This window comes from Drosophila erecta, unplaced genomic scaffold, assembly GCF_003286155.1.
Source record: "Drosophila erecta strain 14021-0224.00,06,07 unplaced genomic scaffold, DereRS2 tig00000092-arrow-pilon, whole genome shotgun sequence".
Classification (NCBI taxonomy): Eukaryota; Metazoa; Arthropoda; class Insecta; order Diptera; family Drosophilidae; genus Drosophila; species Drosophila erecta.
This window is the reverse complement of record NW_020825207.1, coordinates 17047597-17073409: the sequence shown is the minus strand read 5'-3', so window position 1 is coordinate 17073409 and position 25813 is coordinate 17047597. Positions and strand designations below refer to the sequence as shown.

General features: G+C 43.2%; 2 protein-coding genes across 2 annotated transcripts; both read left to right on the top strand.

Moving 5' to 3' along the window:
- The first annotated feature begins 14950 nt into the window (after positions 1–14950).
- Positions 14951–20043, top strand: LOC6549611 (leucine-rich PPR motif-containing protein, mitochondrial). The gene is made up of 5 exons (XM_001974348.3): positions 14951–15195; positions 15646–16171; positions 16232–17540; positions 17602–19323; positions 19389–20043. Exons 1-5 carry the CDS (start codon positions 15056–15058, stop codon positions 19928–19930), a joined length of 4239 nt encoding a protein of 1412 aa, XP_001974384.1. The 5' UTR covers positions 14951–15055; the 3' UTR covers positions 19931–20043.
- A 629-nt stretch (positions 20044–20672) lies between these two features.
- LOC6549612 (pre-mRNA-splicing factor CWC22 homolog) lies at positions 20673–25209 on the top strand. Its single transcript, XM_026980417.1, has 3 exons — positions 20673–21409; positions 21638–22943; positions 23010–25209. Exons 1-3 carry the CDS (start codon positions 20807–20809, stop codon positions 25070–25072), a joined length of 3972 nt encoding a protein of 1323 aa, XP_026836218.1. The 5' UTR covers positions 20673–20806; the 3' UTR covers positions 25073–25209.
- The last annotated feature ends 604 nt before the right edge of the window (positions 25210–25813 follow it).

The following is a 25813-nucleotide window of genomic DNA, read 5'->3' as shown; positions in this document are numbered from 1 at the left end:
TTAACTTAACATCAATTTTATCAAAAATATCACACATACGCCATGTGGGCTTCCCTCATAAATTTTTACTGGCCAAATTTAAATTCATTTATTTGTTGGTTGGCCAATTGTATTAAAAGTTCGTTATGTACGCTCGGAAAAAAGCGTCATCCATTGGCCCTTTGCTCATTAATCAAAAATACATTTTCATTTGCGTCCAGTCGGCAGGATGCAATCATCTGGAAACTGTTTGCTTTTCCTTCACTCGCTGCTTGTCAAGCGGCGTTTTCGCCATTAATTTTCTTTTATCGCTGTTAGCAGAAAATTAAATTAAAACTGCGACATTTGCAATGTTCATTTGCTGTGATTGAGCGCTTTTGGTGCTGGGATAGTTTATTAAAATGCCTGAGAACAACTAATATAAAATATATAATTTTGTTTATTTAGAAATTACGGAAAATGCTTCCAAAATAGGTGTATATTTCATTGTACGCAAAAAGTCTTTCTTGATTTGTAATTTACTCTAATAATTTTCGATTTCTGATATATTCAATTATGTATTAAATTTGCTGTTAATGCGCAAATCATCCGAACGCGTGATATTTGATTTGATTTCCCCATTAACGACGACACCATCGTGGCAAAAAACCAAGGCCAAAGCTCCTACACACAAACAAGCCAATGCCACACACGCATACACATGCAGAGCGAGGAACCTACACGCAGACAGATCAGAAGCGCCTATCTGTGTGGGAGTTGCACGAAATTATGCAATACGCTAAGCTCTTTGTGCACTTCTAACTCTTTGGCTCTCTTTGCAGAGAGAGACCTGTGATTCTTACTCAATGCCATTGTCATGGGAGTCGAGGGGGGTGGAAAGGGGAGGAAAACAGAGAAGGAGTTGCAGCTTGGGGGAAGCGGGAAGGGGGTGGGCAAAAAAGAGTGGAGCAGAGTCAACATCATCCAACCAACCAATTCAATTAGACTCCGCTGCTTGGCCTTCGCTGCTCCATGCCCCCTCCCTCCTCCACCTGCAACAATCCCCCTTTTTCGCCCTTTCCTGCCACAGACAACAGCGAAATGCGGAGTTGCGCGATGGCAACCCTGTACTGCAGATGGGAGAGTCGAGAGTTGCAGAGTTGATTAACCTTTGGGCGTTCTGTTTTGCAACTCCGTTCGTGGAGCTGCTCCGATTTAAATGCTGTCCCAAGTGGCGTTTGTGTTGGTGTGCCACGCTTGTTTGTGTTGTTGTGTGCCTTATGTGTCTCCTTCCGCAGTGTCTGATGCTCCTCTTTTTCTCCGTGTGTACGGCTGTGTGTGAGTGTTGTTCGCAGCCATGTTAGCAGCCATTTTTAATGGCCATGTACGACTATACGACGGATCCAACAACAGCGGAGAGAATCCGGAGAACGAACCTCCATCTGCAGTTCAGCTCACTTATGCTTCATTCACTCTAAGCCGCCAAACTCCTTCTAGCCCACAACATAAACATACACACTGGGAGAAAAGCTATTGGTCTTGGATAGGGGAAAATACTTGTTTTCTCAATAGTTTGAACTTGAGATAAGAAAGAACTATACTCAAATTTATTTTGCCATTAAAGGACAATTTATATAACAATTTATTTCACTTTTTGTTTTTTAAAGTTATTAAATTGCCATTATTATATTACTATAATAAGTGGTAGTCTCTTTAATCATTTTAGCAAAGAAAAAGTAAGCAGTTCCTAAGTCGAAATATTTTTTACGTTAGAACCTGCTTTCAGGCACTTGTCCTTTATCCTTGTGATGTAAACTTTCTACTTTTCCTGCACTTTTTCGTCCTTCCAGCGCGTTGGTAATTGTAATTGAAATTTGGCGTTGAAGCGAGTAAATGCCGCTCTCTATGCACACAGCCCCTCTCGCTCCCTCTGGGCGCTGCCATCTCACTCGCACCGTTCCTGCACTTTTATTACAGTTGCCGCTTTTTGGCCAAAACTTGTTGTTGTTTTGGCCTTTCGCTCCGCTGTTTCGCTCTTCCTGTTTGTTGGTGTGGGTCATGGCTGCCGCGTCATGCTACGGTTCCTCCTAACTTCGCTTTGTTTTTCCTCTTCTTTTTACGTTTCCCTTGCCTTTTTCATGTTTTCATTTTATTTTTTGGTTTTTGGGTACATTGACTGCTTTTTTTATGGCCGAGTCTGGGTCTGGGTCTGGCTTTTTGTGCTGTTTCTGGGCCTGGGACAGCCGCACTTGCCGTGTTTTGACTGGCGTTTTGTCGCTCGGTTGTTAGCTGCAGGCCCACAGTTGTGCAATATTTTTGTCGCCAATTAAATCATATGGCAGATGACGCGTGTCCCTCAACGTTTTGTAATTCTGAGATTCTGAGGGCATTCCTTGGATTTATTTCCATTCCTTTTCCTTGGGGAAACCCCATTGCTTTTTAAATATACCCAAATATTCACTAATAACTCATTTTAACAATGAGCATCCCAGATTTGCTAGGAAATTCCTTACACCTTCGATAATAATTAAAACCAAACCTGCCATTCAGTCTCCTAAGGATCGGCCAATCCCAGTGCAGAATCCAAGATATAAACACCAATTGATCGATCGATCCCAGTGGCCCTTGAGGCTGGGACCATCTCAACCTGTTCCCTCGGCTTCCACGCATCTTCGCCGTCTTGGGCTCTTCTTTGGGCCTGTTGTGACAGCAGGAGAAGAGTATCTTTGGCTGCGATTTGTATCTGCACACTCGTATCTCTTATTGGCTGCTGTTTATTTGCTCGTGCGTTCGCTTATTGAGTTTGCGTTTGCTTTATGTCTGGGCGAAGGCGAAGACGATGGCGATGGTGATGGTGAAGGCAAAGGCAAAGGCGTTCAATGAACTCGCAAACTCGGAAACTCTGCAACTGAAAACCCTGAGACAAGACTCTCCAGACAATCGCTGGCAAACTTTTTCCCTTCTTTCAGCTGCTTTCGTTTTTGGAGTTTGTCGCGAATTATCCGCCGGATGGTCAATGGTTCAGTGGCGGAACAATGGAGAAGGGCTTTATTGAATTTTATCCTCTTTTTAGTAGTTTTTTCCTAACTGGCAGTCTTATTACTATAAACATCAGGTTCAGTAAATACTGGTAGCAAACAAGAAAATATTGTTTTCACTTAAGCAATTTTTATCAGTCAATTCCTGCACGTATTTCAATTATATTTGCTTATTCCAAACATTTTTGGTTGTTGAAATTAGGTGTACAACGTGGGAAACTTTTTTATTTCCAAAATTTTTGACTTCAAGGTGTTCGTTATAGAAGAAGATATTAAATCCTTTGTTAATCATAATTTTTGTGAGAATTTAAATCTATCAAATTTTCATATTCAGTGAGTGCAAAAAATCTTTGTAGTATTCCAGGTCATTCTATTTAAACAAAAAGCTCCCAATAATTATTCTCAGTGGAAGATTAAGCACCTAATTGAAACCGAAAGAAATCCCCAGATATTGGACGAAAAAGTGCATTAAAACCTGGAAGGAGCAGAGCGGGGAGTGGGGCACCCCGGAGATATTGAAATAACTTTCGGGGCAACAATGGAGGCGGAAGATAAGCGGCGCAGTATTCCTTCCTTGATATTATTTGGCACTGCAAAGGGGAGCGAGCGAGACGGGTGGCGCGGGCGAAAGAGAGGGCGCACGTGAGCAACCAGACACGGACACTGGCAGGCAGGCTGCCTCATGTGGCAAGATGAAAAAACTTCAATGTGGCAGTGGCAGTATTCCAGTGCGAAGTAGCGTAGAATGACGTAGCCGGAGGAGAGCGGCGGCACACAAGCGAAATCGAGGAAGCGAAAAAGCGACGCCGGCAGCAGCAGCAACATGCAATTCCAAAGGTCAATGACACGCAACTTGCAGCGCAGCAGCAGCAGCAGCACAGCAGCAGCACAGCAGCAACAGCAGCGAAGCGCGCTGAAGAGAGCTTAAGAGAGTGCGCTCTTCGGCTCTCTTCAGCAACAGCTTTTCGTGCTTAAATTTTTTGCATTGTACAATTCGAACTATTTCATGTTTGCATTAAAAAAGTGATTGCTTACGTTATTGGGCTTTTTCAAAAATTATTTAAAATATTCTAGATTAGATGCAATTTGTTAATAAATTAGTTTTTAGGTTATACGATTTCATTTTAGTTAGGTTTAATTAGAGATAACTACTCCAGCCAATCCTTTCTCTCTTTTAGATGAGCTGTGAAGTCAATTCTTTCGGTAAATCCCAATTTTGCAATATTTTCTTCGAGTGCACTCTTGTTGGGGAGACCGCTGACGATTTCATTCACTTTGCATATTTGCGTACAAACACACAGGCAAACAGGAAATACGCGCAGCTTACACACATTTGCTGCTGTCTTTTTGTTTGTTGCCTTTTCATTTTTGTTGCACGTAATTTCTCATTGTAGTTGATTGCATTTCACGCCCCCCTTGTGGCGCCCACAACTGGCATTTGTTCAGAGCCCACCCACATGTGCCACAAATTACTTTTGCAAATTTTCATATGCCAGAAAAGCCGGAGAGAGCATCCGTTGTCTTTGGCTTGAGTGAGTTATGAGCGCGAGTGCCGAGATGCGGAGATTTCGATTCTGCTCGACTTTTCGGCCAGTGTGCGTGGGTGCAGGTCATAAATCTGGCACAAAATTGCAATTATTTCCATTAAAACGAGATCTCTTTCCTGTGGGAGCAGCAGTCTCCTCGCAGTTGACATGCCAAAGTTTGAACTTAAGAAGGGGCAGGAAAGTTGTCAAGAATGCCAGTGAAAAAAGGTGCAAAAGTGGCGAAATTAAATTAGTTTTTGAGACGTTGATGATATAAGTTAGTAATCAGTTACCAAAATTTGGGCTTAAGACCCTCTTCGAACCTCTTTTATGTAACTTGATTTAGCATATACGATTCTGCAGTTAAAGTGACTTCTGTTGACACATTTTATATTTTATTGACTGGAAACGATTAAAAAGAGACAATGTGGCAAGCTTTACTAAAGGAAAATCGGGTTAATTGAACAATTAACACATGCCACCGCCGATGAGAGATAGCCACAAATGCAATTTCCACCATGAAAACCCATAAAATATTGTTGATTTTTTCGGTTTCTATACCTTTTAAGAGTTTAAGAGTGTTGTGTGTGTGAAGACAACCAGCAACGTGCAGGGCAAACACAACAAACACAGAAAGGCAGCGAAACAAAGCGTTTGCGCTAAAAAGTTGGGTTAGGTTAGGGACGCCACATGCAATGGGCCATGGGAGGTGGTTGGGGGCAGAAAGGGGGTGAGCGAAACGGGTTCAAAATCCTATGCAACATGGCAACTAAACAAAAGCCAGAAGGTAGACGAACCAAAGTCGCACCACATCAAGAATCCAATAGAGCGTGGCAAGCGGAAGGGGAGTGCGGTGCGAAAGGGGTTCAAAACGGGGTTAGGCTGGGGAAAGGGGGCTTCGAGGGGAGCGGCAGAAGAATGTGAGTGTATGTGCCGAGGGGGAAGAACGGCGTGAAGAAGCGGCAAAAAAGCGGGAAGAACAGTGGCAAAAACTCGTTTTATGGCTGTTGCAGAAAATGAATGCAACGTCACTGGCTCGGGGGAAGGGGCTACAAAAAGGGGTCTGCAAAAGTCAAAGAGAAGGCCAACATTCTGGCGAGCCAGAATCCCAGGGGTCGAGGATCGTTTAGAGCCAAAACCTGAATTTCATCTTCGTCATTATCAACTTCGTTTCAATGCCAATGTCTGTCTAGCAACACGGAAAATCCTGAGCCCATAAACGGACCTTAGATTTTGCCAATAAACGCACTTTCAGAGCTACACACCATTTGGAAATTTAGAATCTCGTAAATCAACAAACAAGATCATTAAATCGTTGCATGTCGAGCTTTATTTGCATGTGCAAAGAAAATAGTAATTTCAAATACCTCGGATTTCAATTAAACAACACCATTAAACTATGCAGCTACGATGTGTGTATACAAATTAAACATCATCCTAAGCTACCGAATAATTTTCTTTAAGTGTATTTCTCTCCGATACCGCTCCACCAACATTATTCTGCCGCCTTTGTTAGTTTCCGAGTGCAATGCGCTAAGCAACTCTAGTCCAATTAGCAAACGAAGCTAATGTAAATACACAGATCTAATTACGCATACGCCGTGTAGACCAAACAAACAAATTTTCCCAGAAGCTGAGGAAAATTGTCTGCTAACCGGTTGCAGTTCCTTCACTTATCCTTTCGTCCCGTCTCCTTGCTCCTTCTGTTGGCCTCCTCAAGGCAGCTGCCAATTAACTCCACTTCCTCCTCCTTCATCGTTTCAAACTCCTTTCTACTCTGTCTTTTCTGCTTTCTTTATTAGAAATTAGTCCTATTTACGTATTTAGCCATTTTGTATCTTAAGTCGTATTATTAAGAAAAGGGTTCCAATAAACCTAATTATTTTTATTTGTTTAGTTTTTTAGTGCAATTTTTAATTGTGCTACAAATCTCAATAAAATAATAAATACTAAAGTTAGACCATGCGCGTCGAATCGATCCTATAATGTTTATTCAGAGACGTAAAAAAATAAGTTTTTACACTTTTGTATATTGCCTGAGTATTTAGTAGAAATGCATTCCTCTTTTTCACCAAAACTCGTTGAACTGCACTTCTTCTTTAACTCGAGTTTGGCGTTCTTTCCCTTTTTTATTCAACTTTGTTGCATTCAATTGGCTTCTTTGGCGAACTTCCGCCTTCTGTGGAGTTTTGTTCAGTTCGAGCTCATTGCCTGTTTTTCTGACTTTGTTTCGGGCCAATTCTTTAGAAGTTTCTTCCTTGGCTGGCGGCATAAATTAGTTGTACCGTTAAATGTAGCAACTTGGACAGCAGCAGAAGATCGGAGAAAGGGCTAAGGATAGCGACTATATAATTTGCAGGCCATTTCTGTTCGACACAAGCGAACGATTGCGTTTTTACAAGGGATCTGCTGGTGTTGAACGAAGGCAGTAATTTGGACTTATGTTTATGATAACATCTGATGAAATTGAGACCTACAAAATTGGTTACATGTTTCGGCAGTGGTCCACTTAATAATCAGAAGGCTCTAAAATTGCGCAGAAAATTACTTTGTAAGCTTCAAACGCATTTTACGTGCTCGATAGTGATTCACTATCTACAGTACGGCTTCCTTCCGTGTTCAGGGATATTCGGGTAAGTCCTTTTGATACATGAATAAATCAAGTAAAAGTTTTCTTAAGATGCGTATTATGTCACACAGCCAACAACCTGTAGAATCAAGAAAATTCACTTCATCCAACCCAAGTGAGGATCGACTCTAATTTACTTCTTTGATTTGAAGGACGCTAGAATCCTGTGAAGTTGATTGCGATTACGTTATCGGGATTGCATTGTACAACAATAGTCTGATCTCTTTAAAGATTTTGCTGGATTGATCCTTAGATGAACCGCGAAATGTATTCAAACTTAACAAAGATTCGACCCTCACACATTGTGGTAATTACCACCAATTACCAACTAACACATCTATTCGGAAATACTTGGCAGTGAAGTAACAGAAATGGCATGTTTTGTGGAACAAGTCTAACAATATTTTTTGGTGTACTGAAATTTATTGAGTATTTGTTTGCCGCGTAATCGTTTTTTGCCAGCACCAGCTTTTCACATCAATTTAAAGTTTACTCATTTAAACAGGGGCTTGTGAGAATTTATTTATTGCTGTCGGTTAGTCCACTTTTTTAACGATTAAAATTGCTTCTATTGTTTAGGGTCGCTCTAGGAATACATTCCGTAATGTACTGCATTTCGTTGTAGTCGTGGAATCAACTCGGATTACACACTGAACGAATGTACAGAATGCCAAAAGTTAATAGGACAAATATTTCAGCCATATGGAATTGTTATTTCTTTACATACTTTACTTTCCCATGCTCTTAACGAAATAATCATTTCATAAAAGTAGTAATTGTATTGTAATTGTCTATAGTATCTATGCTCCAGCTGGGCAGTTATCGGAACCGTCTCGATTTCAGACTTTTGTAGATATGTATATTCGAAAACTGGTGTGTAACAAAAACGGAAACAAAGCCTTAATGAAACCGAAGACCAAATGGGGAACCAGGCGAAGGAAGGGGTCATTTTCTATGGCTAATGAGAAACAGTTGGTTGGGCTATGCATGTTTATATTTACATATATGATTGTATATAAAACGCCTTTATATATTACACTTCGGTGTGTGTATCCAAGCTGGTAGTGTTTGCAAATGTGTGTCACAGTGGATGACATAATTCAAAGTGAAACGGATGACATTCATTACGAGGCATTTGAACGAGACCAGCGACAGCAGCAGAAAAACGTACATATGGAAATGTTTCGAAAATTGCAACGTAGACAAAGCTAACCCTTTATACGACCTGGAATGCAATCTCTATATGTTCGTTCCCCCTGACTCTCGTTCACTTTCTTAGTTCCTCTTGGCCATTCCCTTGTATCTTGCGTTGCGGATTCCCCCTTTTGCTTGATGGTCATGCTCTGAATACGGTTTAGTTTCTTTTTGCACAAGTACAGTTATGGGACAAGTTCGGAACCTTTTTTCGAGAGGGTGATCCGCCTGCACATGCGCACCAAAGTCAATCAAGCAGTTCGCCAAGGGTTAATCCGTTGTCGACCCTCCGGTGCAGTCAATCTACCGCTCTGAATTCATCTCCGTTCCAAGTGCTTGGCAACAAAAAAGATACGATGGGGGAACATCTGAGAAAAGGGGACACAGGACAGAAGGAGCCGCGGGTGACCAGGATTATGGTCGTTAGTTATTGATGACACAGCAGGAGACCGAGCTTTGAACAGGTGCATTTAGTGCGGCACTTTGTGAAAGTCAACATGGCGTATACGCAATTCTGACCAGCAATTTGTGACATCAGCAAAGTCACCTGAGGGTCTGTGTTTGCTGGATTACAGAATCTCATAACGTTCTATTGAGATATACATATTTAAGCACACATGCTCTGATGGCAAATGGAATGTTTACAAGCTTTCCGAGCAATTTAGGCAGAAATCACTTAAATATCGTTTACAGCTTTAGCTTAGGAATTTTCGCACAATTTTCTGAAAATTTCATAGGAAACGTTACTCATTTTTGTGTTATTAATATCTACATAGACCGCTTTGTCCAGCAGCAAACATTGTTCTTCACTCTTTCTGCATCTAAGCATCAGCCACATTTTTCAAACATTCCTTAGCAGCTTTTCATCAATTTCTGATGCATTTTGAACTTTTAAGCCAGCCTCCTAATCCGCTTCTATCTCACTAACAGGCAACGTGGCGTATGCGTTATATCTTTTAACTGAAATGCTTTGACAGAAAATAAAAGATGGAGAGAGGCTTTAATTGTGCCTTAAGCTGCTTATGAGTCCCGTAGCCTCATCTCTCAGCGCTATTTCGAATTTTTAGCGGATGCAAGTGGCGAAAAAACGATGCAGAGGAAGACATCGTATTCCGTGGATACATAGATACAGAACAGAGCCAAGAACATGGACTTTAAGGGGGCGACGGGGATTGAAGTACTAGAACTTGCTTTGTTGCTGCGGCTAGTTCTTAAGGGAATAATTTCTGTCCCCCATACTGGAGAAACTTGTATTGTCCTCTTTATAGTATCTTATCGCATCAAAAGTAGTTTCTTACTGCTTTGCGAATCTAACCCTTCCTCACCGTCTTACTTTGTACGCCCCTTTGAGACTTAATGAATAAATCAGATTTGAACTATTATGATTCAATATTTGCCCATATTGATTCCCAATTTGGCTGCATTTTTCTGGCGACAGAGAGGTGGAACGTGGAATCGGAGAGGAGGCCGCCATTGCTGGCTAGGTTCGGCATCTCAACGCACGACGATGATGCGATGACGTCGTTTCCATGGCTGCCGGAGTACAGTCATAGAAAGAGAGGGTCTGGTGGCGAGCGAAAGAGACGGCAGCAGATGGTGGCCAAAGGGGGCTGGGGAAAAAACTTTATATAGACAACGCATCGCATGCATAAACTACAGAATTCCTTTTAAAGCGTAAAACTGCATCCGATAGATACAAAGATGCTCACAGACACAAACTCACACACAGACCAAAGATACAAGCTGAGAGACTTTTCCTCGGTCTATTCACCCATCTGTGAGTGCCGCACTTCGTTCGTAGATGTGCGCTCTCAGCGACTTATTGGTGTGCGTTTCTCTCCGTGTATTTACTTTTCACATTGCATTGCTCATATTTACTTAAAACTCAATTTGCAAACATTTTCCTCAGCCCTTTGTTTGCTCAAGTTTCAGTTGTGGTTCTTGTTTCTTTTCACCAGCCAGCTTTCCTTTTATTTCGTATTTAATACACATTACATTTTTATAATTTATACAAGAAGGAGAGCATTGAAAATCTACAGGTAGTAACTCAGTTGGCAGAGAACGGCTCTTAAGCTAATGAATGTAATTGAAATAAATTTTGAAGTCTTATAATTAATAAGAATCCAGTTAATCCTGAACATATTTCAGTCAACAACTAGGAATTAACATTTACATTTAGTAATATGTTCTTAGCAAACTGTTGTGGAATAAATATATATCAAATGCGCCAAGGAATTTATAATTCAGAACTGAATGTCATTTTAATATATCAAGCGATGCACCTGTTCACTCAATGCCTACAAATTGTGTGTGGTGTGTGTTGTGTTGAATGTATATTGATCTCGTTTGAAATCCAACTGATATTCAAACAAGTTCTCCAGTTTCGAAAGCAGCTAATGTGGATTTCACAAACAAAATCAAGGTTATATATTATCCGTAAATCGATCCCACTCATAACTCCAATCCTATAGCAGCTATACTTTCCGCCTTTGAAGCTTTTATTTCTAAGTGCTTGCTAAACAATCGAATTATTTGTATAAACAGCCATGACATCAGCAACTGCTGACAGCTGAGTAGAGTCGAGTGGGAGTTGCATGGTTGCAATGGGAGCGGTGGCACCAACACAGCTGCAGGATGCACAAAATCAATGTCAAAGCCTGCTGAGTTTAGTTCGGCGGGGCAAGGACATGGGGCATGTGGCATGGGGACAGTGCGAAAGAGCGAGCGGCAAGCTCAGAATCACCGCTTGACTGGCAGCATATGCACTGTGGTTCAGTGTGGTGCTGTGTGGTGCTGTGTGGTGCTGTGTGGTTCTGGATGCCCCAAGTACCTCCTGTACCTCCTGTACCTCCAGTATTCCCCTGGCACATCCTCCTCATATGTGCTTCCCCAACTGGTTTCCAGCTGTGATGACTGCTGGGCGATTCGAAGGGCACGAAAACGGGTCGGGAGGGGACTGGACTGGAGAGACAGGAATAGTTCTCCAGCAATGTTAGTTCAAGGGCGGAATCAAGGCTGAGCTCGGTTTTGGAGCTCCATGCTATAAATAGCGGCTCTCTCTGTCTATCCAGACGGCATAGTGGCCTCTCTGTCGCTCAGTACACCACACGGCGTATACGCAATAGCTGCAACTCACCACAGAAAAGGAAATTGCACGGCATGTCCTTCGGCGTTCGCTCGGTCCTTGTTGTTGGCATTGTTGCATGCGGCTTGGCATCCTCTTTGCACTTGAACCATTGTCCTTTGGCACCTCTACCCATCCCTTTTGCACTTGCCCAACAAAAAATGTGCAGTTCAAATGGTACGAAAGCAGGAAGTAGGAAAAGTACTGTCATTTCTTGTATATTTTTTGCCTTTTGCTTGCAAAGTTTTCAAGTCCTGAAAGGATTCTATAAATTCACATTTACTTTGATTTTAGTTTTTCAAATGGTAAGCATTCCTGCTTATGGTGCTTTTATGTCCTTTGTTCGATATCATTTATATATCAAGTTTTATCGTCTCTTTTTTTATAAAGTTTCAATTTTAAAGTCTTTTATGAGCTCAGTAAGATCAGGTTTTGTTTTTAGAAATGTACTTAAAGTAGTCTAACTATTTTAAAGCTGATTGCAAGAAAAGTTTCAATTACAGCCATTCTATTTAATAATTGAACAGTCTCCGCAACTTTTGTTTATTGTTTTGAGTTCTGATTTCTATGGAAATGCTGATGATGAGTAATTCTAGTTGTAGATACACAACATGAGCCAATGGCCGAGAGAGGGACAACCACCAAGTGCAATGGAATGCCACTGGGGTTCGCAGAGAATTTAATAATTGCACTGCCCACTCCACTTTAAATACTTCACTCAAGGTCGAAAGGAAACGCCGTCGGACCATGAGTCAGAATTTTTAATTCATGGGAGTAAGATTATAAAATATGAACAATGCAACTCTTTCAGGATAAAAATTTCTACATTTTCTACATATCACAGCACAAGTTCAAAAACAAAAGAGTATCATAGCGGTTCTACTGAGTTTTGAGACTCAATGGGTTCTGAAAAGCTTTGAAACTCGAATGGAAACACTTTGGAAAGCCTTTTTACATATGGAAAGGAGAAAAGACTTGATTTTTATTCACATATTAGGTGTTCGCAATGTCGAAAACTACTTGAGAAGCATGCTGTGTGGCACAAAAGTGAAGCTACTGGCTCCACAGCTTGCTTTAAATACAAAAATGTATTGGAAAACGCGAATAATCTGTTTATTATCATTATCAGTCAAGGAGGAAGCCATTGGAGGCAAAGGCCGAGTGCATTCAACTGTCGTTGGCATGACGCGCATTTCAATTTTATAAATAAAAGAGGAAAAAGGCAGCAAGAGAAGGGATGGAGCGGGAAATTTGAAATTTATTAAAGTTCCCTACTTTTGTAGATATATTCGAATATTCTCCAGTAAATGTACTTTTAATTATATTTTTAAGTACTTTTCGAGCTGCTTTTTCTTTTCGCAGGCGAACAAAAGCGCCCGAACACCACTGCAATTTGCCTTGAGTTGGAGTATCTGTGTGTGCTGCGGCTGCCTATGTGTGTGTGCATGTGCATGCGCACTGCCAATTGCAATTTGTTGTTGTTGGCTTTCGTAGGGCCCCTGCACGTTGTTTTTGTTCTTTATTCGCTTTTGGCCTGCACTTTGCCTCTGCCTCTCGCTGTGTGCATGTGTGCATGTGTGCGTGAGAGTCGTGTGTGTATGGGTATGACTTCATTTCCTTTGTCGTAGGTCATCATCAATTGCACAGAAAATGCGTTTTAATTGCCTTCAATTGGGTTTCGGCCGGAAAATTGCACAGCTCCCTCTGTTTTATTTAAGATTGATTTTATAGCATAAATAAAAATGGTTCGTAAACATAATTCAACCATAAAATCTACTAAAACGTTTACAATTTAATAATTTACATGTAAGAAAAAAACAGAAGTGTGTAGTTTTTTAAGCTTTGTCACATAATGCACGATTGAAGTTCATTACAAAACAGGGTTTAAAATTCCGCGATTCCTTCTGCGATTGAGATTTAATAAAGGTTTTAAGTGCTCCCAAAACGGGTGTTATCAGAAAACAACTTTTTATTGCATTAATTGAGTGTTTAATTTGTTTGTTAATAATAAGTGGTATTTTGTTTTAAATAGTTGGTTACATATCACGCACGTTTTCTTCATTTTTCTCTGTTACCCGATCACCATTTTAAGTATGACAATTTGTCGAGTTCTTTGATTTCAGTCAATATTATTTGTTATTTATTAACGTTTTTATTGCATTTAGCGCTGCATTACCGCCAGCTCCAAGCATTGCAAACTCGCGTCCCACACTGACAAAAGGGTAGAGAACTTATTCACCAACGCATTTCGCTGTCGCTGCCAGGGTTGCCACCGCGCAGAAGGCCCCACAAAATAGGGAAAAAAGAGTGCGGAGACGGGCAAAAATGGTAATAAAAGCAAATGAATCGCACCAAGTGCATCCAATGCACACATACAAACACACACATACAAAGGCTTGGCGAAGGGGGTCGTCAGTGGAGGAGGGGAGGGGGAGGGCAAGCCGGCCGCTTTTTGCGTGGCAATTTGTTTGTGTGTATTGCAATTTCTGACTGCACTCTCCCGTTCTCTTGCTGTCTCTCCCTCTCTCTCTCACACTCCCTCTCGTTCTCTCTCACACAGACATGCACGGAAATACTTAAGATTTGAGCTACATATATTTTTTAATATATTTTCCCTTTGTAATGTGCATTTAATCAATTTTCTCGCTTACCAGTGGCGCAAAAGGAGAATGCAGCCAGACATCCAAGGTTGTTCGTTTATTTCTTATTTTTGATACGACACACTCGATCGCACCTGTCAAATGCAAGTGATTTCCCCCTCAAGACCACAAGAATCCGTCACAATTCGCAGTGTAGTTACGCACACACATACACGCAGCCAATACGAGTACACCCACACGCACACAGCTGCAGCGGGAAGAGGAAGCGCGATTCGCGAACCGCCGTGTGCAACGAGACTTTTGCAAATGAAATGCAATGTTCAGTTCCCAAATCGCCACAAAAGAAAGCTACGTCGACGTCGACGTCGACGCTGACGTCTGCTGCAAAAATGACGCTCCGCAACAGCGGCAAAAATTTTTGCGAGTTGAAAGAGAGCTTGCAGTTTCTCTTAGTCAGGTGGATTGTAATTGCATGTGTGCGCGAGTCCTCTCTTTTTTTCCGGTGCATTTGCAGCTCACTTTTGGTTTTGCAAACGCAAACACAGCGCTTATCTGCGGCTTATACGTTAAAGAACAACTTTTAGAAAAGCGTATGAAAATGTTGCGAGAAATTAATATTTAGGTCTAATTCTGCCTTTACATAAATTCCAATTTTACGCTTTACATTTAAAGCGCTTTTTTCTTATTTATCTTTCGATATTGAAACATCAAATATAACCAAAACAAAGGTATTTTTAAATAAAAGTCCTCGTTTTCACAAAATTCATTTGAAGTTGGCTAAGCTGACAGCTAGAGGGCGCTAGGCAATGCTCAAATATCCCTCGGTTTGTGTATCCGCTAGGCTAGATTGACTCATCACACCGAAAATATCGATTGTCGCAGGCAAACATCGATAAGCCCGAACAGACATCGGTTTCTGCCGCACTCGTGCGAACGTAATTTTAATAATAAGCTCCATTTATTAATTAAAACCGAGCGATTCCGCCATGGCATCCATCCTGAGGACGGGCAAACTACTGCGCTACTTCGCCGGCTTCACGCGAAACGTGCTCGTGAACTCGGTGCGCGAGAACGAGGCCAGCAACCTGCTGAACAATGCGCCCTGCATGTGCGGCCAGTTCCAAAAGTGAGTAAAATCTGGCCACAAAGTGCCGGCATTACGCAATGCAGTCGTGTATTTATGAAAATAGCGGGGAACCATCCACTTTCCAACGATTGAGGCCCGAAAAGTGGTGGACATGCCCTCAGGATCACCGCAATGGTAGCCGACTTGGGTCCCACGTATTTACATAACCTCATCCGGATTGGGAGCGCCTACTATGTGGTCATCCAATTTTGGCCCTAGTCGAGCGTTTTTCTTGCAGCATGTTGAGATCTGTGTGTAGCGTAGCTTAAATGTCTCATTTATATTTCAGAAAACATCACGATTTAATAACAATTAAGCTCAGTCGAGCAGATCATCAGAAAAAAGGTTATAAAGCTTTTAGGAGAAGGAATAGTTATAGCCAACTAATTTTTTCAAATTCATTACTTTCCCTGAATATTATAAATATTTGGTTTTTTATATTCCACTTAGTGGTTTTGCTACGAATGCGGCGGCGAAAGCTGAGCTGAGCTTGGATAAACAGATTCGCCGGCTGGACCAGGATGTTCGCCGGATTGGTCGCATCTCCCGACGCGATCTGGAGGAGGTGCTCGATGAGATCCGCACACACAGGACGGCCACCAGCTCGCAGTCGCTGCTGGTGATTCGCTGCTGCGGAAACCTGGTGCCGGAGGAGCTTCCCGAGGTCAGAACGGCTTTGGTCCAGGAGATCTGGAAGACGCTGAATGCGCTGAACGTACCCATGGACATCTCCCACTACAATGCACTGCTTCGGGTTTACTTGGAGAACGAGCATGGGTTCGCTCCCACCGATTTTCTGGCGGAGATCGAGGCGAAAGGCATCGAGCCCAATAGGGTGACCTATCAGCGGTTGATTGCTCGCTATTGCCAGCAGGGAGACATCGAAGGCGCCACTAGGATTCTGGAATTCATGCGGGCTAAAAGTCTTCCCGTCAATGAGAACGTCTTTAATTCTCTCATCCTGGGTCACTCGCAGGTGGGTCACAAAAAATACATGGTAGTCATGTTTTTATCTAACTTTTAAACAACCCGTTAGGCCAACGATTTGGAATCCGCCAAGGGCATCTTGGGAGTGATGAAACAGGCGGGCTTGGAGCCCAGTGCTGACACCTACACCACTCTCCTGTGCGCCTTTGCCCGCCACGGAGACCTGGCTGCCTTAAAGGAAACCCTAACCGAATGCGAGCAGAAGGAGATCATTTTGCTGGACAAGGATCTGCTGGACATTGTGTACACCCTTACTGTCAACGGCAATGTCGAGAACGTGGATGAGGTTCTGACAAAGCTTCGTCTCTCGCGTGGCTTTAATCAGGATGCAGTGAACGTGATTCTGCGGCTGGTCAACAAGGGGCACGAAGATGTGGGATTGAAACTCCTTCGAGTGATGCCAAGAAGCAGTCGTGTGAACGGCGAGCCCGTTGATGTCGGAGCCTTCTTTATCAGGCAGATGGTTAAGGCTAATCGGCCAGTGGAAAAGATCCTGTCCATCTGCAAGAGCCTTCAATCCGAGGGTCTCAATCCCAAGGCTTTGACTATTGCCACTGAAGCTGGCTTGACCAATGGTGTGGTCAATAATGCCCTTCCCCTGCTGCAAGAAATGAAAAATGCCGGTTTGCCCATTAGACAGCACTACTTCTGGCCTTTGATCTGTTCCGCGGAATCGAATCAGGTTTTGGAAATCGTGCGTCGCATGCAGCAGGAGTTTTCAGTGTTCCCCAACTCCGAAACGGTCAGAGATTATGTCATTCCCAACATGAAGGAAAAGAACTGGGAGAGAATCGTCACTTCTTTGAGGGATGCTGGAATTCCCAACTCCACTGCTGTCACCTCGACCGTCTATTCCGCCTTAGTGACCCACCAAATTGCCGAAGCAGCCAAGATTATGGAGAAGAACAGGGCTTACTATATGCCCTTCTTGTTCAAACAACCTTTGATTCTGGCCCTCAGTCACACGAACGATTATGCCTCCTTCATCCGATGTGTCCGCCAAATTCATGAGGGATTGCAATTTAGGCAAGGCAAGGAGGAGGAAGTTGAGCAGGTAGAAGGCGGAGCTGCTGTTCCGACGGAGCGCATCACTCCCGATGTTGTTGGTGCAATAGTCCAGGAGGCAACCACTTATTTCCGACGAGATCGCGGAGCCACGCTGGAGAAAATCCTCAATGGTTTGGTCAAGCAGGGATTGTCCATTAGCAGTGCCAAAGCCACCCAGCTATCCGAGCAATTGGGTTCCGAACTGACTCCAAGGATTTCCGAACTGCTGGGTAAACTGAGCTCGGGAGAACTTGAACCGGTTCCTCTTCCAAATAGCGGCAAGAGAAGCTTGGATTCGCTGTCCATCGATGGTAAGTTATGGCCCCTTTTGTCGTTAAAAATTATACCTAAGGCCTATGTATTTTTATACAGAACTCGAACGCTTCATAGTGAATGTGGAGGGCAAGGGAGAAAATGCCAACAACATCAAGAGGCAACTTCTGAACGCCTGTTTCCGTTCCCAAAACTTGGAAAAGACCCTCCAGGTCATCGAGAAATTCGAGGCCGAAAAATTCCAGATCCCCGTTGGCATTTATGCCCAGCTCATCGATCTCTACACGCATCACAAGAAAAGCTCAGAGGCATTGGAAACTTACGGCAAACTTAAAGCGAACGACGCCACTTTCCAGTTGGATAACTTTAAGTCTGTTCGTCTGGCTGATCTTCTCTTGCAAGAGGAACGCGTGGATGCTGCTTTTAAGGTACTGGAGGAGAACAAGAAGGAACTTCCTATTGCTGAGGCCGAAGGAAGCTTTAATTACGTGAGCACTGTGTGGAGAATTTTGAACTCACTAGCCGAGGCTGGTCAGCCGGAAAAGCTGCGTAAATTATTTGATGCACTTGTGGGTGCCAATTATATTGTGCCCACCAATGTGCTGCTGGGTCCACTGATCAAGGTTCACTTGGTCAAGGATGATATTCCCAAGGCAATCGAAGCTTTCGAAGAGATTTGCCAAAAGTATAAATCCACTCCTTGGAAGAACGAGCTGGCTTGCCGCCTAATACAGAAGGAAGATGCTACAAATCTGCAGAAGTTAACCGACTTGAGCACTGGCATCCATGGTGAAGTAAACAGCCTTTACGATCTGGTCTTCTCCTTCGTGGAGTGCGGCCGTGTAAGGCAGGCCAGGAAGATCCTGGAAACCCCCGGATTGCGTACCCGTCCTCAAAGAATCAGCAGTGCCTGTGATCGCTACAAGAATGAGGGACTTCTGCAACCCCTGGAAGGTCTTATTGAAGCCACGAAAGACCTGGCACATATCGACAGAAATAAAATTTACTACACCCTCCTTCTAAGCTACGACAAGGCAGATGAGGCGGATAAGGCTCTTGGATTGTGGACTAAAATGCAGGAGGAGAATGTGGCACCGAATGATGCTTTCCTCTTGAAATTGGCAGAAATCCTAAGGAGGAAAAATATTGACGTGCCTTTTGTGGTGCCAGAGACCCAAAAAGAACAAAACAAAGCTAAGAAAAGTAAAGCACAAGATGCAACGACAACAGAAGCTGCAACAGAAACAGCTAAAGTAGCAGAGGAACCCAAGGAGAAGCCTGCGAGAAAGGAGCCAGCTAAAACGGAAACAGTAAAGCCAGCCAAAGCCGCCTCCCATTTGACAGGCTTCCGCAAAGCAATCCTTGCCAATGATCCTGATGCAGCTATTTCGCATAGGCAAAGTGTTCTGAGTGGTGAGAAAGTTGGAGTCTTGGACACCTCTCGACTGATTGAACTCCTGGTTCGAGCTGATCGCTTAACAGAGGCCACCAAATATGTCGAGGAGCTCCTGGGAGATAAGCTGCACCCACAGCCAAAGATCTTCAAGTTTTACCTGAACAAAATTGCTGCTGCAGGCGATTTGGAAACACTGCAGAGAATTGGCAAGCAGCTCAATGAGGAGCAGAAGCGTCTGGTTTCTTTTGACAATCGATTTTGCCATGCTAATATAGTGGCTGGAAAGACGGAGCAGTTCCTCAAGCACCTGACCACGGAAATTGAGGCAGCCAAGACACCCGAGGAGGCAACCAAGCTGGCCGAGAAGTTCCCACGCGGAGGAGCCGTAGGCATTTTGGAAAAACACCCGGAACTTGTGCCGCAATGTAGGTCTTTAGAAACGTGGTATTATACAAGTGCTAAAATTATAAACATTTCATATCATTTCCAGATCAATCCCTCGCTGAGAAGTTTGCTGCTCACAATCAACTAGGGCCCATGAATGTCCTGTGGATGCATCTCATTTCCAGTGGCCAGGAGGCGGCTTCGAAAGAGATTTGGGATAAGCACCTGTCCAATGCCCCAAGGCTGATGTTCCAGCGCGTTTTGCAGACGGCTCGCGAGCAGCAGGACGAAAATCTCGCCTCCACAATCATTTCCCAGCTGAAGAACAGCAAAATCTCCGAGGGAGCGATCGGAAACGCGTACTCCTGCCTCATCGACATCCAGACTACCAAGGGAAACTCTGACAAGGCCATGGATGTGTTGGCCAATGCCATTAAGGACGTCTCCTTGGAAAACATCAACAGGACAGCTCTGCTTCGCTTAAAGCAGGCGGTGGAGGAGAAATCCCAGAAGTTCCCCTACACGATCCCCGAGAAGCGAACGAAGGCCGACGACTCCAGCTCGTCGTCCTCTTCATCCTCCAGCGACGACGATGTGTCGCCATCGGTGCCCGAAACCGTTCCACCCAAACCGGACAGCAAGGCTTAGAGACTCCTGAGAAAGGACCTTCGTTATTTTAGCCCGTCGTGATTAAAGCCTATTTTTAAAGTATGTACTATGGATAAACGCTTTGTAAACTAAAATAAATCTAGTTGTTTTGTTGCGAAAGTGTGTCAGTTATTTTTCTGGGGGATTAACTGGGCGATAAAGGATCTTTTTTACGAACTTTTGAGATTCGTAAAAATTCAGTTTGGATTTCTGATGAAAAATGCATACTTAAAAATCGTTTCAGTCTCCCTCCCAAAGGAAATCCTCGAAATAAGTGGAAACACGCATGCTGTTTTAAGATTGGAGTTAAAATCAGTGTTTTCAAAGTTCGTGTTCTTTTTTCCGGAATCCTTGGTTAATTTTCGGGACGATATTTGAAATTTCTGCATTGTTTGGTTCCCATAAAAAAAAACTTAATTGAAGGACCCATATAACAAAAATTTAAACGCATTTATGTTACATTATAGCAATATGTATATATATTATAATATATTATATTATATATAAATATATATTATATTGCAATTTAAATATTAGGCATGCAAGTCATAGAGACTCGCTGTGTTCAAAAATGTATGAAAGAGTTTAATTTTTGAAATAATTTTCAATAATTTTAATGTGACATTTTTCTATCAAGAACTTGGGTATAAGCTTATATTTAAATATGTTTATTACTTATAAATTCGGATGTGGTTAAAGAAAAAGCACTATCGGTGACTATCGAAACTAAAACGTCGAAATCATAGATTTAAAACTCATATATCGATAACGCCGTCACTGGTGTCCCAGCTCTAGTTCAATCGCCGCGTTGTGTTTTTTGCTGCAAAGTAATTTTCATCGCAGTTTTCCCAGACAAATTTCCGACTTAAGCGCGCGATGGGAGAAAGCGAAGCCGAAAGCGACTCTAGCAGCAATTCCAGCAGCAGCGACACTTCCAGCGGCAGCGACAGTGACGCCAGGAGCGAGTCTTCGTCCTCCGAAAGCAGCGAGCGCGAGGAAGAGGAAGCAAAGCAGAAGGAATCCGCCAAAGATGCCAAGAAAACTAACGATAGGGACAAGGGGGAGAAGCGTGACGCGGAGAGAGAAGCTGGAAAGGATGAGGATCCTGCTGAGCAGAAGAAAAATGCTGCCGAAGAGCCCTCTTCGGAGCGCCAGCGCATTTCCCATTCTGCTGGCGTGGAAAAGCAGCAAGAAGAAGCAGCAGCTGCGGCGGCGGAAAGCGAGAAATTAAATGAAGCGGAAAAAGTAGAAACACCTGTCCAACGGAAAGAGGGAGGAGAAGCCGCAGGTACTACGAAAGAGCTGGAGAGCTCGAAGACCCAAGGGGATCATGCTGCTCGGGAATCAGAAGAGCGCAGGAAGGATGAAGACCAGCCGGTGACCACCAATGGAAGCAGCAAGGAGTCGCCGGTGGAAGCAGCTGCTGAAACAGTTGAACCTCCCACTGCAGACCACATAGAGGAGGGCGAGATAACCGACGTAAGTCCTTAGAGATCCTAATGTTTTACATGATTAGTTAGGATGCAGTATTCTGCAGTATTCCGGTCTACTATGTATTTCGTCATCAATGAAATTCGATATATTTTTTATCAAAAGGTAAACATATGTAAACATTTTTAACAATATTTCTTAGTTCAACGCAATATTTGATGAGCTAGTTTTTTCTAAGAAAATCCTACATATAATTTTAATCATTTTATTTTTCAGAAAGACGAAGATGACAAACAGACAAAAGAGAGTAAGAATCCCGTCGCGGCTAAGAGTCCATCCGAAGAAACCCACCGAAAACAAAGCCGCAGCCCGGATGGCAAACGACGACGGCCACGATCATCCAGCAAGAGTCCATCACCCAGCAGCCGACGTCGTCGTCGCTTGAGGAGCAAAAGCAGCAGAACCCGGAGTCGCAGTAACAGTCCCATCCGTCGGAGATCGAATTCATTGGAGAGAAGGCGCGTTGAACGACAGAGACGTCACGAGGAGCGAGATAAACGTGATGAGGAACGGGCCAAGGAGCGTGAAAAGCGACATCAAAAGGGTGACAACTCAGGCAGCATGCGTAGAGATGACTCCAGGGAAAAGAAGAGGTCGCCAGATCGCAAAAGAGATCGATCCTCCTCCAGTCCTGGATCCAAATCATCGAAGACCGCTCGCAACACCGAAACCACGAATGCAGATAATGATACCGTTACCGAACCGGCTGCAAAAATTACTGAGCGGCAACGAAAGACCGTGGATGTGTTGACCTCTAGGACTGGAGGTGCCTATATTCCGCCGGCAAAGCTGCGCATGATGCAGTCGCAGATCACGGACAAAGCATCCGCTGCCTATCAGAGAATCGCTTGGGAGGCCCTTAAGAAATCGATCCACGGTTACATCAACAAAGTCAATGTAACAAATATAGCCATTATCACCAGAGAGCTCTTAAGAGAGAATATCGTCAGGGGAAGGGGCTTACTTAGCAGGAGTATCATCCAAGCACAGGCTGCTTCGCCCACATTCACCCATGTATACGCCGCTCTGGTGAGCATTATAAATTCAAAGTTTCCGAATATAGGAGAGCTCCTCCTCAAACGTCTGGTCATCCAATTTCGTAGGGCGTTTCGACGCAATGATAAGTTTGTTTGCATGTCGGCCACACGATTCATTGGTCATTTGGTCAACCAGAGAGTGGCTCATGAAATTCTGGCTCTAGAAATCCTTACCTTGCTGGTGGAAACGCCAACGGATGATTCTGTAGAGGTAGCCATCGCTTTTCTGAAAGAGTGTGGTATGAAACTGACTGAGGTTTCGTCCAAAGGCATTGGGGCCATCTTCGAGATGCTGAGAAACATCCTACACGAGGGAAAGTTGGACAAGCGAGTACAGTATATGATTGAGGTGCTGTTCCAGATTAGAAAGGATGGCTTTAAGGATCATCAGGCTGTTGTTTCGGAACTAGAGCTCGTTGAGGAGGATGATCAGTTCACCCATCTGATGATGCTAGATGAAGCCACTGAAACGGAAGATATACTAAGTGAGTTTATCTATGAAAAAAGTTAATTTACATTAAAATTCTAACCCTTTTAACGTTTTATTTCAGATGTTTTTAAATTTGACGACAATTATGCCGAAAATGAGGAAAAATACAAAGGGCTGAGTCTCGAGATCCTGGGCAGCGACGATGGCAGTAGTTCAGGGTCGGGCTCTGGATCAGATTCGGATAGCGATTCGGACGGAGAATCAGGATCCGATGCGGAAAAGAAAGCGGAAGGTGGTGACATCATTGACAGCACTGAAACCAATCTGATTGCCCTGCGACGCACAATATACTTAACAATCAACTCTAGTTTGGATTATGAGGAGTGTGCCCATAAGCTGATGAAAATGCAACTGAAACCCGGACAAGAAATTGAGCTCTGTCACATGTTTCTCGATTGCTGTGCGGAACAGAGAACATATGAGAAGTTTTACGGACTGCTAGCCCAGCGGTTCTGCAACATCAACAAGATCTACATACCGCCCTTCGAGGAGATTTTTAAAGACACCTATCAAACCACCCACAGATTGGATACGAATCGTTTGCGGAACGTCAGTAAGTTCTTCGCACATCTCCTATTTACCGACGCCATTAGCTGGGATGTGCTGGAGTGCATCCAACTGAACGAGGATGATACCACATCATCGAGCCGGATTTTTATAAAAATCCTGTTCCAGGAGCTAGCTGAGTATATGGGATTGGGCAAACTGAATGCAAAGCTGAAGGAAGATGTTTTGGTAGAAAGCCTAGCTGGTTTGTTTCCCAAGGATAATCCACGGAATACCCGCTTCTCCATCAACTTTTTCACCTCGATTGGTTTGGGTGGTCTAACGGATGATTTGAGAAGATTCCTAAAAAACGCCCCTAAAGTTGTGCCAGCAATAAATGCTGAAATTCTGGCCAACGCCGGGGGGAATCCTTTCAGAGATGGCTCTGCTCCCGCTGGAACTAACAAGATTGCACCAACTTCGTCCTCCTCGTCATCGTCGTCTTCGGACACCAACAGCGAAGACTCCAGTGAAGAGGACAGCAGTTCCGAGTCTTCCAGTGAATCTTCAAGCTCCGATTCTAGCTCGGAACCTAAAAAGAAACGCAAGCGCAAGGACAAGGATAAAAAGAAATCTAAGAAGGCTACTAAGGAGAAGGCCAAAAAGAGCAGGAACAAAAAGGTGGAGAAGAAAAAAAAGGCAGAAAAGGAGCGAAAAAAGTCAGAGCAGGAACAAGAAAAAGAGAAGCAGAAAAAGAGCAAAAAAGAGAAGGAGAAGGATAGAAAACTTGAGAAGGAGAAAAAGAGGGCTGCCAAAAAAAAATCAAAGCGCAGGAGAAAAAGTCAAGAGAGCTCGGATTCCAGCGGCAGTGAAGATAGCGATAATTCCTCCTCCGAATCGTCGTCCTCGAATTCTTCTAGCGAAGAAAGCGACGCCGAGCCTCAGCCGAAGATCAAGCGCCAGGAGAATGTCCAAAAAAATAAGTTCCGAGGAAAGCCTCAAGATAGTGATGAATTCAATTTGGAAGGGCCTGGATCTAGAGAACGCTTCCAGTCAAATGGAAATGGCCGGAGACGCAGAGACAACTCAATTGGCAGAGAACGAAACCAGGAGAATTCTTCGTACGGCAGAGAAAGAAACCGGGAGAGTTCATATGATAAAGAACGGAAGAACCGGAATTCCATTTCCTACGATAGACAACGAAAACGGGATCGATCACTTTCTTATGAAAGGCCACCAAAAAGAGAGAATTCTACTTCTCGCGAAAGGCGGGTTGGGAGTAGTCGCAGTGAAAAAGACATCCGCCGCGGTGACCGTTCTTCCAGAAACGAGAGGCCAGATCGCGGTGAGCGTTTAGATCGTGGCGAGAGATCAGATCGTGGCGACAGATCAGATCGTGGCGAGAGATCAGATCGTGGCGAGAGATCAGACCGAGGAGAGAGGTCAGATCGCGGGGATCATGAAAAGGAACGCATTCGTGCCAAGGAGAGGGAACGGGAACGTGATCGTGATCTGAAGGGACATAGGGAACGTAAAAGAGAACGTGACCGGGACCGTGCTCAGTCCCGTGAGCGTGACGGATCCCGTGAACGCTCACGAAGAGAGCGCAGCTCACACCGTTCCAAGGGACGCAGCTGAATCTGGAGACTGGAAACCGTGACGTGACTAACAAAGGCATATGAATATTTGTGTTAAATATTTTACTTTTACATGTGTACAAAGAAACCTTACTAAGCTGATAAAACAAAAATAAATGTACAAAATGCAAATTTGAACAAATTGTGTAACTTTTGGTATAACAGAGATAAAGGCAGATTATATCCATTAGATGAGTTAAATTTACCAATTGCAAAACATTCAAATGAAGAGAAACAAATCTCCAAGCCACATAAATTTCAACAAAAAAATTGTAATTTAAAATACCAACCAGAGTGAACACTGAAAAAAAATAAAAACATTTTTATAAATTGATATAAACTTGTATATTGATTATATACTTGATGTAGACGTACATCATCTTTTAACTTTAATCTTAAATTGCAAATTGTAATTGTAAATTTCTAGATTTTACAATTCTCGAGATCGGAACGTTCATACCAAAGACACTAGAATAATTATTCTATTCAAAGACACTAAAATAATTGCTCATACGGACATGGCAAGATCGTCTTGGCTAGTTACTTAAAATATTTATACTTTTTAACGAATGAAGTATACCCTTTTACTACACTAGTAACAGGAGCAGATATTTAGAGCAAAATAAATATCAGTTTACTGACTGTAGTATCGTCCTCCTTCCTAAATATCATCCAAAATTTGAATCTTATCTTTAAAAATAAAATGAAACTTAAGACCCATCCAAAACTTACTTTACGACTA